This window comes from Solenopsis invicta, chromosome 6 (genome assembly GCF_016802725.1).
Source record: "Solenopsis invicta isolate M01_SB chromosome 6, UNIL_Sinv_3.0, whole genome shotgun sequence".
NCBI lineage: Eukaryota > Metazoa > Arthropoda > Insecta > Hymenoptera > Formicidae > Solenopsis > Solenopsis invicta.
In genome coordinates, this window is record NC_052669.1 from 14719161 (window position 1) to 14736413 (window position 17253).

The 17253-nt window shown below is 35.7% G+C and overlaps 1 protein-coding gene across 8 annotated transcripts in view; it reads right to left on the reverse strand.

Annotated features, from left to right (window-relative positions):
- The window catches only part of LOC105198089 (follistatin), a 621281-nt gene that overhangs the window by 487896 nt on the left and 116132 nt on the right, over positions 1-17253 (reverse strand). For 7 of the 8 annotated variants that reach the window (XM_039451098.1, XM_039451097.1, XM_039451099.1 and 4 more), the window contains exons 2-3: positions 2152-2340; positions 996-1217 (exon numbers count right to left, since the gene is read on the reverse strand). In XM_039451098.1, coding sequence (XP_039307032.1) covers positions 996-1217; positions 2152-2340 — 411 coding nt within the window. Of the gene's footprint in view, positions 1-991; positions 1218-2151; positions 2341-17253 lie in introns of all 8 variants that reach the window. The other variant, XM_039451102.1, reaches the window with a different exon arrangement.

Consider the following 17253-nt stretch of genomic DNA (forward strand, 5'->3'; position numbering starts at 1 on the left):
CTTCGACTACTTTGTTTTTCCGAGATGTCAGGCGCAGCGGATCAGGCGGTGATGCTGGCTGACGGGAAAAACGGGGCTTTATCGGAGCACGCGGCCTTATTTATACCCGGCGACTCCGTCATTTTCGACGCTTGACGGCGGAGTCGCCGGAGTGGGACGAACGTACGTTCTTTCGTTTACGCGTACGCGCCGACTTTGCGCGTGTGATGGCTCGGCACGATTTTGCCACGCGTAATCTGCGGTGTTTTAAAATTGAGCGCCCGAGGTGCCCCCAGTTATAGCTCGGCGACTTTTTTCTGGTTGTTGGAGACCGGGGACGATGCATATTCTTTTTGGGGGTGCATTGTTACAGTAAAGACAGCGCGATGCTTTTGAACATGCTCTTAGCCTCGTTTGTGGATCTCGAACATAAATTTTATATATTTTCTTTTACTACCTAGGTAAAAAAAAAGTTTTTCTTCCACAAAAAGCTGGTTTTTATTTGGTTTTTTAATCCAAGATAAAAAATACTTTTTTTATCTCTAATCTCTCCAGATATTCTTTTCAATTTTATTGTGTTTAAATTTTAAATAATCTTTTTTCAATTTTCGTTAATTCTTTGAAAACAAGAATAACTACGTAAATAAAATACTTTTGACAATTAATAAAAATAAAGTGTTTGAGTCGAAATTTTAGTCCTATATCTATTGAGCTTCTATCTTGAGTCTCAAAATGGCAGTTATTGGAAAATTTTTCTCATTAAAGTTCAAAAGAGGTTTATATTTGTTCTCCTAAAACCTTTTTAAACCCTCTACAAAAACTGTAATAACTTCAATAGGTTGAAAAGATATCAAAAAAAGTCTATTTGAAGATTTATAGTATCAGAATAGGCATAAAAGTTCGAATTGAAATCGAAAATAGAACTAAAATTTCGATTCGGAAATTTTTCGGAAATTAAAGCAAAACGTTTTTACGATAATACTGAGGCAATCATCAACTTATTTATACATACTCACTTTGGCAGTGGCCGTTGTAGGCAACCGCGAGTTCGTGACTGCTCTTTTTGCAAGCTCGCTTTTTGAGCCTACACAAGCTTTTATAACTCTTGCCGTCTGTTCCGCAGACCGGTCCACCACCACCACGCGGTGCTTTACACTCTGGACTGCATACGCATCGCGGTCTTCCTTTACGTACCACACACTTTTTTCCTTCTTCGCATCTTACTTCCGTGCAACTCTCTGTCGAATGAAAACAATTTGTGCCTGTGTAAGTTTATGTATAACAAATATTGAAGATAATGCAATTGTTACTAGTCAAATAAGTAGAAATAATAGAATTGATAAAGATATTAGATTTCTTTTCCTTGAATAACTGAAATTTTGCGCTCATACGCATGTACATATGCGCTAATTTCAGATGAAAACACATGAGAGTGAAATCAATTTTAATTCAAAATATTTAAGATAGACTCGGCAATATTAAAATTAGAGAATAACGTAGGAAATGCGAGTCAAACGCGATAGTTGATGCGTCAATAATAATAGTACATGTATTTCGCTTTTAGTACATAAATATGCATACAAATATCGGACGCGTTTCGATTTCCCTTAAAGTCATTTTCAACGATTCAAAATTAACGTTGTATTAAGAGCTGTGTAGAATAGTGATCGCGTTGACTGACAGGAAAAAAAGAGAACTTCTACTATTCAGCATGTTGTCTCCGACTTAAAAGTAAGAAATTGACAAGCCGTAACGTCGCTTTCCCATGTTGAAAAATTGAAAATAGTGATCCATCAATGTTGACAATCAAGATGGACAAAACGAACAATCATGTCGTAATCAGCGATTGCTAAAATCAAGGTCTTTAAATTGACATGAAATATGTAAAATAATAAATAACATAGATCTTCAAATGTAAACGTCATTATAAATCCGACATAAAACCAAATAAATATAATAAATACAATAAATAATAGCACAAAGTTAGTCGATGTTTCCTCGTCTACGGTACAAACACAAGTGATATTTAGTACTAAAAGCGAAATAAATGTACTATTATTATTGACGCACCAACTACCGCATTTGACTTGCACTTCCTACATTATTCTCTAATTTCAATTTTAATTGTTATTCGAATATTATGGAGAGTAGAAGCATAGCTTGTTTATGTACCTCGACAAGGATGACATTGCACACCTCCACCAAGAACTCTCCAGAAAAAAAGACTTCCACTATCTAGATCTTCATCAGAATAAGCAGTTGCTGCTGCTGCGTTAGATGCGCAACAATTTTCTTTCGTAGTACCTTGCGATAAAAGTTCCTTACAACGGCCGTTACTGATAGATGACCAGCATATACCACCTAACACAAATTAATTTAAGTAAATATAAGATTCTATAAGATACATATAAGATTCTCATTTTTTTTAGATAAAAGAAAATAATGGAAATATTATAAATAGATTTTAAAAATTATACAGGTCTACGAAATTTAGGGGAGGGGGAATCTTGTGCTTTAAAATTTGAAGAATATTTCGATAAAATTTTGATGCTCTGAAAACAACGACGTTATCCTTTTTTTCCCCCATCACCCTCCATTTTCTAAATAATTGCAAAAACAGTTTTTTCAAATTTGATTACTTTATGATTGTTATCTGGCTAAAGAAAAAACAATAGCGAGGCCAGCTTTACGGCATTTTACACGGAAATGTTTCCACAATACTAAAAATATTTTTTCTCAGTTAAAAATGTTTTATGCAAACCGTAAGCAGAAAAACTTTAATAAAATTGTAAAAAAATGGTAAAAAAATGATAAATGTCGAAATATGAAATCAAGTAACTAAAAAAAAGAAATCTTGGAAAATATTTGACTATTTAGGCTTATAGTTGTATGTTTCTAGTTTAAATCTTTTTTTAAATAATTAATTCCCATTTGTTAAAAAGTTATTAAATTTAAAGCATAAATGCATCCCGCGCGCATCACTTACGGTCGCGGTATTTTCCCAAGTCTGACGGACTATCATCGAATAAAATTTAAGAAGTTATAAAATTATATGAGAGCAATAGATTGTGTATAGTTTTTTGGTCACCAATTTCAAAAATAAACAAATCAAAATAGCGAATACAATATAGAATGTTAAAAATGCGTATAAATAACATGAAACTCGATATTTGGTCATTTTGTAAGTCTCTGATTATTGTTGTGTAATTACAATTGTTCAATTAAAAATGGCAAATCTAATATTGCGACATAAGTTTCAAAAATTTATTGCAATAACTTAAGAGGATGCTATAGTGAAGCTTGAACTCCAACGTGAAGGTGCTGCCATTTACGTGGAATTAAAAATGTCGATAATTTCTCAAATGTTAAATTGTCGACATTTTTAATTTCATACGGTACTACAAGGGAAAGTAGATAAATTGCACGCACCTAAGGGAAATTTATCACAGTGAAGTGATTTTTGAAGTTGAAATCGATACGAATACAGAAATAAAAACTTTAAACCTTTTTTTATTATTATGTATTGTCATATTAAACAATTTTTCATTTGATAATGCTATATTCAGCAAAAAGAGGCAAGTGGATAAACAAAAAAATTTCTCGCGCCTTGGGTAATTGTACGCGCGGTTGGATAAATATACGCAAAGGAAAAATGAGGTTATAGTCCATTCTTTTAGCTGCACTACACTGCACTACACTGCACTACACTGCACTACACTGCACTACACTGTACTAGTAGCACTAGTTGGTCTCACGCCTTTCAACATGGATGCGTAAAATTGTCCACGGCGGACTTGATTTGATAAAAAAACAATTACTTGATGACTATTTAATTAAATTTAATAAACAATAGCTCAAAGAACGCAGGAACAAACGTACTTCTGTTAGGTATAACAAGATTAAATGAATAAAGTAAAAATACAAATTTATTGCCTTATTTTCTGAATACCAAAATCGCAACAAAAATCATGATTTTACTTTTTCTTACTTTTTCACTACGTTTTTAAATGATATAACGTATGGTTATATATTAAAAAAATACCTTCAGTCTACAAATAATGTCGTGATATAATCCCTATTCATCGAGAAGATGCCAAACCACAAAACGTACAATTACCCAATGCGTACAGTAACCCCACTTTCCCCTGGGTTTAGATAATACAAGTAAACACGCAAGTGTCGCGAAGTGTGCGGAACGTTCTATCTATCTCGCTTGCTCGCAATGAACCTTGCGGAGTGTGCAACAAGACTCTATCGTTCGCGCTCGCTCGCACTCGCGGTCGTGAAGTATGCAAAACGTTCTATCAACTTTGTTCGCCCGCAACCAACGTCGCGGAGTGTACAACAAGACTCTATTGTTTGCGCTCGCTTGCACTCATGAGTAATTTTTTACTTCATTAGTACTATGTAAAACGTAAACATATATATCCTTATCAAAGATTTTATGACCATGTTGTCAAATCTCTTTTTGCGTTAGAGAACGGCTCCGACTTTCTGACACATCTCCGAGTCTGCGACAGATTTCTATATACAGGGTAAAGTAAAAGTACCGGAACAGCAAAATATCTCAAAAACTACGTATTTTAGAAAAAAGTGTTTCAGATAAAAGTTGTAGGGTTTTAAAAGATCTATTTCCTAATATTATTAATTTAATCTTGGATGGCGTCGTCAAGGTCAGATCAAAATTAAATCAAAATTAAATTTTTTAAATAAAACACCCTACTTTTGATTCCACAATCTAATAGCTGTTGTCAAGACTTTTTCAAAACCTTACAAGAAAGTTTATTTTCGTTGAGTACTTTCTGAATTGTGAGGCTTGAAAGCTACAGTGTACTGTAACTTTCAAGCGTCATAATTTGGAAAGTACTTAATGAAGAATAACTTCTGATTGAAATTTATAAGTGTTAGATTGTGTGATACCATTTTAACCCTATAAATTTCAATTAGAAGTTATTTTTCATTAAGTATTTTCCGAGTTATGATGCTTGAAAATTACTCCTGATAAAAAAAACCGTTAAATAACAATAGAAAGTGCCAGAAGTCTGATTCAAAAACAATAGAATTCTATCAAAACGATAAAATCCTATTGTTTTTGAATCAGGTTTCTGGCACTTTCTATCGTTTTTTATCGGGTTTTTCGTCAGGGACAGTACATCGTAGCTTTCAAGCCTCACAATTCGAAAAGTACTCAACGAAAATAAACTTTCATGTAAGGTTTTGGAAAGGTTTTGACACCAGCTATTAGATGGAATCAAAAATAGGGTGTTCCATTTAAAAAAGTTAATGTGATTTCTATCTGACCTTGGCGACGCCATCCAAGGTCAAACTAATAATATTAGTAAATAGATCTTTTGAAACCTTACAACTTTTATCTAAAATACTTTTCTAAAATGCCTAGTTTTCGAGATATTTTGCTGTTCCAGTACTTTTTCCCCACCTTGTATATGTATAAACGTGTAGAAAATATTTGATGTTTTATTATTTTCTATGATCGAGGTCGACATACATTTTTGATCAATTTTTATCTCAAGCGTTCTCTTTCTCCCTCCAACTATTTTTTACGCTGTCTGCTTTTCTTTCGTTTAGCTTTAGAAACACGATTTCCGATTTCGTTTTATCAACTATGCGACGAAAGTTTTGTAGTATTGGGTCAACAAATGGAACTCGGTTTATTAGTCATAAATTTGATAAATTTGATAGAATTGTAATATTTATTTATTCACTGCGGTAGAACCCGCTATTCAAGCATTCTTGAGAAAATGATAAAATACTTTTAGCACCTACAATATAGTTACGGAAGGAGAATTGTCAATTGATCTCTTTGGCTGGATGGTCGTGATTCTTGGCTATTATGCTGAAGGTTTTAGATTCAGTATTTCAGAACAAGAATTTTTTTTGTAAAGTCTAGTATTAAAAAAAAATAAAAAAAATTTACAAATAGTCTTTGACAATTAAATTAAATTTAAATTGGACACAAAACATATGTAAAAATTGTAACACTTTTTTAACACTTATTGTAAATTTTCATGGCAAATATATTTTTTGTGTTCTTCAAAAAATTTTATTCATTTGATAAAAGACCATTTTTTAATTTCCTAATATTTTTGTATAATAACGTACTTAGTATAAATAATTACAAATGATGTACCAATTATATATAATAATTAAAAAAAATATTAGGAAGTTTAAAAATGCTCTTCTATTATCAATTAAATAAAATTTTTTCAAGAACACAAAAAATATATTTACTATGAAAATTTACAAAGAGTGTTAAAAAAGTGTTACAATTTTTACATATGTTTTGTGTCCAATTTAAATTTAATTGTCGAAGAGCATTTGTAAATTTCTTGATTTTTTTTTTAATACTAGACTTTACGAAAAAAAAATTCTTGTTCAATCAAATTTATCAAATCTATGACTATAAACGAGTTCCACTAGTTGACGCAATGCTACAAACTTTTCGTCGCATGGTCGGCAAAACGAAATCGGAAATCATGTATCTAAAGCTGTAATGACAGAAAAGCAGACAGCGTAAAAGATAGTTGTAGAGAGAAAGAGAATGCTTGAGAGGGACGGGATCCAATAGCGCACGGTGCGATAGCCCACTAACCAATCATCTTGACTTATCTAACCCAACCAACGGAAAAACTCTAGGCATCGGCCGCGGTGAGTGGTAGTGTGCTATCGGTCTCGTGCGCTATTGGGATCCGCCCGCTTGAGAGAGAAGGAAATAGAAAAGTCTTCTCCGACTTGTGAGGAGACACGGGCGGTCCGGCAATTTGCAAGCATTTCCCTTGCCCTTGAAATATTAACTAGAGATAAAAATCGATCAAAAATGTATGTCGACCTCAATCATAGAAAATAATGAAATATCACACATGTCCTACACGTTTATACATATATATAAAGAAAATATATTTTCTTCACTTGGATTTGCCGCGCTGAACGCATAATTGGATCCCTGAAACGTGAGAGTTCGCGGCTATAGTCTTGAGAGACTTTGATAGAAGAGGTTAAGGAGAGGACGTAAGAAGCACGTGTGCTAATGCTTCCACAGTATAAGTGGAATAGATAAAGTCTTAATAAAAAGTGGAAAAATAATATCGATTGTCGTTTCTCTCATTACAGATAAAACTGTAAATATTTTATCTGTGATTATATTGTATCCATGAACTGTAAATATTGTACCTATGATAAAACCTAAAAAACTCTCATTACAGAGCAACACATCGTGTTTTATTCCGAAATCCCACAGTAACAATAACTGATGTAAATTGTCATGTATATATATATATATATATATATATATATATATATATATATATATCAGGGTGATTCAGAACGACCCATGTGTCCCTGTAAAGACGTGTTCTTGAATAAATTCTGAGACGATTTTTCCTGTACAAAAAATTTGTCCGACACTTACTTTTTGAATAATAAGAGGATAAAGTTAGCGAATCACGGGCCGTGTACACATGGTAGACAAAGGCGGTGCAACTCACCGTCCGACGCGGGCGCTTATCTGTGTCGGACGGTGAGTTGCGCCGCCTTTGTCTACCATGTGTACACGGCCCGTGATTCGCTAACTTTATCCTCTTATTATTCAAAAAGTAAGTGTCGGACAAATTTTTTGTACAGGAAAAATCGTCTCAGAATTTATTCAAGAACACGTCTTTACAGGGACACATGGGTCGTTCTGAATCACCCTGTATATATATATATATATATATATATATATATATATATATATATATATATGTATATATGTATATATAGTGACGTGACATCCTATTTGGCTGTCCGTCACAGGGATCGTAAGATCCGGCCGGGGAGCGCACGCTGCGGCTCTACGTCCTCGGAGACGGATGTGTCGGCGCGTCCGCTACTAATTTCGCGTCCTTGTTTTGTGTGCGTGTGTTCGTCCCTAAAATTTTAGCGACGTTTTGCGGATCGGCGGCTAGCAAATACCGATTTTGTAACGACGAGGTCCCACCCAACAAGAAGGCTGCAAGAAAGAGGACCGTCACTTCGAAACTTCGCGGATCGGCGCAGGATTGCGGTAGCGCGCACGTCAGGTGATCTCAATTTGAATATTTACTTGCCCGTACGCAACAATAAGGCTGCTAAATATTGCAGGACGCACAGAAGGAAGGTCGTACGTAGAAGACGTCGACACGGGACATCGCGTGGGAGACCCCGAACAAGGAGCTGTGAGAGGATGTACCCGGTTTTGGTCCTGAGCGCGGAGGCAGAGGACACCGAAGAGTCCGCAGGGACAGCCGTCCGGCCTCGGAAAAACCACGGAGAAAATCGCAAGCAGCCTGAAAACACCGACCTACCTCAAATTGCGCGCCGCAGCGCGACAGCCTGATTAGAGGGTCGCGAGGACCGCGTAATGAAGCGGAACCAATAGCGGGGCGCGACAAGCCCCGTGTATGGGGCGAGAGATCCTGTGTACCGCCTGCCGAATTTCCTCGCGCTATCGATCACTTCGTTGTGGATCGTCAGCCGGACCGTCACGAGCTGGGACAACCGAAGCCGCTACAGTTCGAGGACGACCTTTTATTCGAGCCAAGCCAGCGTTGTGGTGAGACGAACGAAAATTTTGTAAAGCCGCCGATTTCGCCGATTGGATGAGTCGCGCGCGTGGTAATTGCAATTAGAGTTCAAGTTTGCTATAAGATCTTCCGCCGAAATTGGAGCACGCATGTGATCGCGTGCTGTCTGCGTGCTGAGCCGCCGTATGCCTCATCCGATCAAGTCGCGTCTCAACTTCTTCGGTTCCGTTTATTAAGAGCGTCGCCGACACCACAGCCAAGTCGCGTTACTTATTGTAATATTCGTGTGTGTCGTCCGTCGTAGCGTTCGTATGTGTGTCTGTCTAGCTATCGCGTATCTCGTACCGAATCGTCTGATAATTTTGCGTGGAATGAGAGTGCGCGTGTAAAATTTTGAGTGTGCACGGCTTGTTGTTTGCCGTTAACCGGAGTTGAATCCTGACTCTCTCTCCGTTCCGTGAGCTCGTACCGACGATCGCGTGGCATTTTCCGACCGCACCCGGGTCGCGAGACATCGTTGTAGATCTTTGTGAGTGATATTAGATATCGGCCGAAATATATTATTAATGTTGCCATTAAACGGAGGTGTTCTCTCTAAGTGCCCTCACTCTCTTCCATTCCCCTGCCCGCAACAAACCGCCCCCTCTGCCAATTCCGTGGCTGAGCTACCGGTTAAGAGAGTCCGTTATTGCCTGTAACGCAATAAAATAATTCCGTGTTTGCTAGCAAGAAATTTCAGCGACCGATAATTTTGTCGGATAAGAGCGTTACGCTCGCTTGTGCCTGGCGCCCAATCTGCTGTTTAATTATTGCGCTTCAAAGTCGAATAATGTCTGCGAGCTAACTTTCATGTCGGTTTATCGTCATGGGCGATCACGTAGTTGCACTACGCTCGCGAGTGCGGTCGCAATATATACAGGGTGTCCGGAAACTAGGGAACTTACCGTTTTGACAACATAGAGAAGATGAAAAAGGACAAAAAAGTCTTATACCATTTTGCAATATTTGCTATAATTATCAAATTATAGAATAAAACGTATGAGCCCATGCGGTGACGCCGCGCCATCGCGCCTTGCTCGTAAGCAAGAGCATGCGACGGGACAGGTGACGCGTCGTTGTTTAAATTTGCACGGCGCGACGGTCTGAATTCGCCGTACCGCGTATACATACACTGCAAAAAACAAATGTGTTATTTTAGCTAAAGCGTCTTCTTACACATTTGATAAATAACACATGTGACTTTTGCAGCGTATATACACGCGCTGCAGCGAATTCAGATCGTCGTGTCGTGCAAATTCAAACAATGACGCGTCACCTATCCCGCCGCACATTATTGCCTACGAGCTAGGCGCGACGGTGTGGTGTTACCGCACATTGGTTCATACGTTTTATTTTATAACTTGATAATTATAGTGAAGATCGCAAAATGGTATAAGACTTTTTTGTCCCATTTCATCTCTTCTATGTTCTCAAAGCGGTAAGTTTCCTAGTTCCCAGACACCCTATGTACACACACACACACACACACACACACACACACACACACACACACACACGCGCGCGCGCGCACACACACACACACACACACACACACACACACAGGGTGTCTCAAAGCGATGTATACAGTACACAATAAATATTATCTCCTTAAACAGTTTTAATTAATACTACTTGAATCTCACCATTATGTGTAATTTAAAATAAAAAATTTAAACTATTACCATTTCTTTACACTTTTCATATTAAGCACGGTAAGACACACTCGGATAAATAGTATCATGTTGATTATAATTTATCTTAATTCTAGCAACAGTTTTCATTAGAAATATTTACGTAATAATATAACAGATTGTTATTGTAAATATAAGTAATGTCATTAAATGTAATTTAGTACATTATTATAAGAAAAAAATATAAAATCTAACATTAAAAAGCATGTTGCTGCTGTAACTATGCTTAAATTGATCATCGTAGAGCGAAATATTCTATTAGAACTGCGATAAATAATCAGCAGCACTTTCTCTGATTATCGTGCCGTATTTAAAAGTATAAAAAAAGTAACAGTTTATACTTATTTTTGAAATTACACATAATGGTGGGAGTCAAATATAATTAATTCGTATTGTTGTTAAAACTTGTAATATTTATTGTATTCTTGTGCTTTAGAATGAAAGGTGTCAGCATACTATATCCGCAAAGTTACATTATTTAACGTTTGGTTTTTTGTTGTAAAAAATGCTATAAATATTACAAAGAACAAAATACTTAGTAATCGTGATCGCGAGTGTATAGCGTTGACGCGTACCACGGTGTGGTGCGGGGGCATGACTCGGGGAGCGGTGCGGTGCCAAGCTATTCTTTCCCTCGCCACGCGCCACTTACCGTCGCGGCGTCGCCTACAGTCGGGCCACAGTGGACGGTCTTATGACTCAGCCGAGCGACCGCTTGTCTCTTCGCGCGCTCTTATCTTATGTCCGACTTTAATATTTTATTACTTGAAAGTTAAATGCAATAAAAGATACAATATTAGAGTATTGGTAATTCTTTAATTAAAGGGTATCGGTACTTCCCTAACATTCTATATTTTTTACTGCATATTCTTGTAGCTCATTTTGAGACTTTTCCAAAACTACAAGAAAATTTATTTTTGTTAAGTGCTTTTCGAGTTGTGACACTTCAAAGTTACAGTACACCGTAGCTTACAACTCGGAAAGTACACAACGAAAATAAACTTTCTTGTAGCTTTTTGAAAAGGTCTTGATACCAGTTATTAGATTCTGGAATCAAAAATAAGGTGTTCTATTCAAAAAAATTAATGTGATTTTGATTTGATCTTGGCGATGCCATCCAAGGTCAAACTGATAAGATCAATAAATAAATCTTTTAAAACCCTACAACTTTTGTTTGAAACATATTTTTCTAAAATACTTAGTTTTTAAGATATTTGGCCGAACTTTTGGGACATACCGTGTGTGTGTGTGTGTGTGTGTGTGTGTGTGTGTGTATGTGTACATTGAACAACTTTTGATATATTAATAATTACACACGCACGCACGCACGCACGCATGCACGCACGCACGCACGCACGCATACATACATACATATATATAATACAAACACGCAATGTTTTGATTTTGTATGTAAAACAAAATCATTTATTTATTTTCGGTTTGTGGATCTATCAACCAAGGTTAACTTTTGTCATTTACTGACGTTTTGTAGCTTGTATGTATGAAATGAGACCGCTGTGGGCTTCAGAAAACTCTAACAAACAACACTAACTATGTGTCATTCGAATCCAAAACCTAACAAAAAAGTTTAATACGTTAACAGCTGTACGTGTACAAATTTCGCTTAGCACATGCGCGTGCGTGCACACGCACACACATACATATCTTTTACGCCTGTGAGACTCGAGATGCGTTAGTATGCGTTTATTTTTTGTATGTGATATTTATGGAAAAAAGAATCCAAGGTTTTTTGTTAAAAAATATCGCATACAAAAATTCTTTTAAAAATAATTGAAATAGCTTGAGGCAAGTTGAAAACTGATCAATCGATGGAAAAACTCATTTTTACTCATCAAGCGGTGAACATTATCAAATTCACAAATCCTCAGACGAGCAACCCACGATTTTACCGAACGCACTTGCTCCGATTATAACGCCATCTGCAAAATGACCTATCAACTACAATTCAATGCAGTCATTGCTCTACTTGCCATCGTATACGTGCGCTAAGCGAAATTTGTACACGTACAGCCATTTATCTATTAAACTTTTTTATTAGGTTATTGACTGAAATGACACAAAGTCTGTGTTGTTTGTTAAAGATTTCTGAAGCCCGCGCTAATCTCATTTCATACATATAAGCTATAGAACGTCAATAAATGACAAAAGTTAACCTTGGTTGACTGATTTACGTGCCAAAGATAAATAAATTTCTAACTTTTTGTTCGATTTTCTCGAAAAATTTACCAGCGCAAAATTTGTTTTGGATCGTACTTTTATTCTGCAAAAAAATTTTGTGATGTGTGAGCCAATTTACAAATTAATGAACACTGTAATGTGTTTTCCGGTAATTTCCGTCAATATAGCATTCTCTTAAAATTATATTATTTATACTATATTATAAAACAAAGAAAGACGTAATATGCTTTCTTTAACGATTTTAGTATAGTTTTTTTGTTGTTTCAAATTCTTTATTTATTTTTTATGATAATAGGAAATGTACATACAGAAAGGTGATTTTCATGTTACGTCTCTTGTACCATGTGGAGGTATTATTTTCCCACATAGCACGTAATATTTCTGTGATATCACAGAAATATTGCAATATCACAGAAATATTACATATTACTGTGAAATATTGAAATATCACAGAAATATTACTGTGATATTACACAGTGATAATGACATTGAAATATTCTAGTGATATCACAAAAATATCACAAAAATATTACTGTAATATTACACAGTGATAATAACATTAAAATATTCCAGTGATATCATTGCAATATATTGTTGCAATATTTAATCCCAAAGAACAAGGTAATTTCAAATGACGTTTCTATTACATCTTATGTAACGTCACTATCTCTTTGATTAATTTTGATATTTTCATTATCCATAATATTCTTGGTAATTTTAGTATCCTATAGAAGAAATCAACTTACAAATAAAATAATAATGTTTTTGCCCTTTCGTGGAATAAAAGTGAAAGTTAAGAAAAAGAATTAATTTACTTTATTATTAGTTTAGTATTATTAGTTTAATATTAGTTTAATATTAAACTAATAATACTAAACTAATAATAAATTATTAGTTTAGTATTATTAGTTTAATATTTGAAATAATAAATAGGTAATAATAATAATAATATATAAGTTATTTGAAATGTATAACATATAAAGGCAACGTATCTAAATTTTCAAATTGTTTAATTTAAAATTTAATTGGAAATAATATTAACAGTATTTTAAATTTCTAGTTTTTAAAATAATTAATCGTAAAAGAAGAATAATAAACAAACATCTGATTGTAAATGTGAATGTAAATACTTTTATTACAAAAGTTAATTATTTAAGTATTGCAGATTTATTACACAATTAAATTATTTCGATGGGGAACAATTACTTGGATGATAAACATCATAAAAACATTTAAAGCATATAAATTTTCTACAGTTTGCATAATGAATAAATGAAGGAGTATTACATATACATTTATTTTTTCGTAAGTCCGGAGGGGAGCATATTTCGTTGACGTTTCGAAACACATTTCTTTCAGGAATTAATTTGGATGCAAACCAAGCGTACTTTATCATATCTGTAAAATATATTATTACTTGAATTCAAATTTTCTTCAAATTAAATTTAAATTGAAGTTTAGAAAATAATATTAAATTAAATTTTCTATTTTAGAAATTTGCATACTATATTAATATCATCAAGATAAATAAATACATTTATTAAAAAAAAAAAGAAAAAAAATATTGCACACACATCCGGGAGCGAACCTGGATCTTACGATTGTGAAACAAGCACCTAACGCACGGAGCCGACTGCACTGGTTGCGAGAACAGTCACCGGGAAGGCTCATATGGTGCGTCGCGGTATGGGCAATTTTCACAAATTTATTATTTCGAAACTAAGACCTATTCGATGAAACGCCAGGAGACGTAAACTTTTTTTTTGTCTCCAGAATAACTAAAAAAATTGGGATCAAAATTCTAGGGTGACTCACCTGGTCCTCCCCTTGTTAATTTATCCCTTACACTGTATATATAAACTAATGTAAGCTTTTCTATGTAATCTATCAATTTAATTATTGCTTTACAACTTGATCAATAACGATTTTATTAGGAGTATAAATAAGTTTCCGCCGTTTTACAAAAAATGGCGACACTAGTATGTTATGGTTGAAATTGTCTGTTGTAAAACGTTATATCGTAAGGTTGGACATCTAGCAACAACATAGCCTTAAAATATTAGCGATTTTGTATCAGCATCATATATCTTTTCGTGCGAAAATCTCGAGTTTTGAGCCGAATAAACATCATTTGCGGAAGCTTTTGATTTACTTCTTTAATTTGAAGAAATCTGCAGCCGAGGCGCGTCGATTGCTTGTAGAAGCATATGGTGAGGCTGCCTTAAGTGAGAGAAGTTGCCGTGAGTGGTTTCACAAGTTTAAGAACGGTGAATTTGACGTCGAAGACAAAGAACGTAGCGGAAGGCCGAAAGTGTACGAAGACGCGGAATTAGAAACATTATTAGATGAAGATTCGTGCCAAACGCAAGAAGCACTTGCACTTACATTAGGAGTGACTTAACTAGCAATTTCACATCGCTTAAAATCATTGAGAATGATTCAAAAACAAGAAAACTGGGTTCCATATGAACTGAAGCCAAGAAACGTTGAACGCCGATTTTTCACATGTGAAATGCTGCTTGCCAGGCGTAAACGAAAGGGTTTTTTGCATCGTATAGTCACTGGTGATGAAAAATGGATCCACTACGATAACCCAAAGAAGAAGAAATCATGGGGACCACCTGGCCATGCTTCAACATCGACAACAAAGCCGAAAATTCATGGAAAGAAGCTCATGTTGTGTATTTGGTGGGATCAGCTTGGTGTCGTGTATTATGAGTTGCTCAAACCGAATGAAACCATTACTGGGGCTCTCTACCAAACACAATTGATGAGATTGAGCCGAGTACTCAAGGAAAAACGTGCCCATTACTACTCCAGACACGACAAAGTTATTCTTCTGCATGATAATGCTCGTCCACATGTTGCGGCGCCGGTCAAAACCTACCTGGAAACACTCAATTGGAAAGTTTTACCCCACCCGCCGTATTCACCAGACATTGCTCCTTCTGATTACTATCTGTTTCGATCGATGGCGCATGGCCTGTCTGAGCAACACTTCACATCATATGAAGATATAAAAAATTGGATCGATTTGTGGATAGCTTCAAAAGATGAAGCATTCTTCTGACGCGGTATCCGTATGCTGCCAGAAAGATGGGAAAAAGTAATGGCTAGCGATGGACAATACTTCGAATAAAACATTGGGTACCGTTCTTTCACAATAAATGCCCAATTTTTGATAAAAAACGGCGGAAACCCTTTTATAGTAATATTAAAAAAAATTTTTTTCTTTTGAACTACTTGGTTTTATATTTCAAAAATGAATTTTTTTATCATTTTTTCACAATTTTATTCAAAGCTTTTTGTTTACAGTTTACATAAAACATATTTATAAGTTGCAAATAAATATTTTTAGTATTATGGGAACATTTCTATGTAAAATGCCGTAAAACTGACCCCGCTATCATTTTTTCTTTAACCAGAAAAAAATCATAAAGAAATCAAATTCGAAAAATAACTTTTCTTGCGATTACTTAAAAAATGGAAGGTGTTGAAGAAAAACGGGCAACGTAGTCGTTTTCAGCGCATCGAAATCCTATAGAAATTTTATCAAAGTTCAAAGCACAAGACTCCCCCCCCCCCACCTTCTCCCTTAAATTTTGTAGATCTGTATTATTATATGCAAAGTTTTTAGATAACTTAAAGTTTAGAAAAAGATAAGATAAATCATATGTGTTTTAAATTAGACAAAAATGATTTAATTTTATCATAATAAAAAATAAAATTATATATATTTTTATGTTGATAAATTTAACTCCGGTAAGAGACCGGAAGTTGATATATAGTATCGGCTTTTGACGATTTAAGTGAGTTTTATTGCGTATTTTGTATTTGTGTAGGTGCACTTCCATATTTATGACGAAATAAATTGCTACAATTTTGTTCAGTTTTTTTTATTATTTTACAATATCCTAAATTTCTGTATAATAATGTTACTTGAAACAACCGATATTCGTTAATGCGCGGAATTAGCTCACGGTTAAATTAACGGAATAGGTTCAAAGCGGAAGAGAGAAAATACGAGGGCGGTCCAATAAGTACTTAGCCTCACCGCCCGATGGTGCCAGTATCGCAAGAGAGATTTACTATCGTGTAGTACATTCTCGTAGACGGCTACTGTCAAAATTTCAGCCGAATCGGACTCGTAGTTTTGTTTTGACCGCGTGTGGAAGGCGTCTCCAAATTTTAGAAAAATTGAAAAAGAGCAATATCGGTCGGTGATTCGATTCTTGTTTTTGGAAGGAAAATCGCGTAGCGAAATCAAAGAGCGCTTGGATCCTATGTACGGTGACTCTTCTCCTTCGATGGCGACCGTCAAAAATTGGTTTAACAAGTTTCAACGTGGTCGCATGTCGGTTTTTGATGAGCCACGCCCAGGTGCCCCGAAAATGGCTACCACGGAGGATAACGTGACAAAAATCCACGATCTCGTATTGGCAGACCGCCGATTGAAGGTGCGCGAGATAGCTGAAACAGTAGGCATCTCAAAAAAGCGCGTGGGTCATATCCTGCATGAAATTTTGGGCATGAAAAAGCTGTCGGCGAGATGGGTGCCGCGTTTACTCACTCCGGACAACAAGCGCAACCGTGAGACCCTTTCAAAGCAGTGTTTGACGCTGTTTAAGCGCAATCCGAAGGAGTTTCTGCGTCGTTTCGTGACCGTCGACGAAATATGGATCCACTGGTACACACCAGAGACCAAGGAACAGTCGAAACAGTGGACTTCACCCGGCAAACGTGCTCAGAAGAAGGCGAAGACTGTCCTATCGGCCGGAAAGGTGATG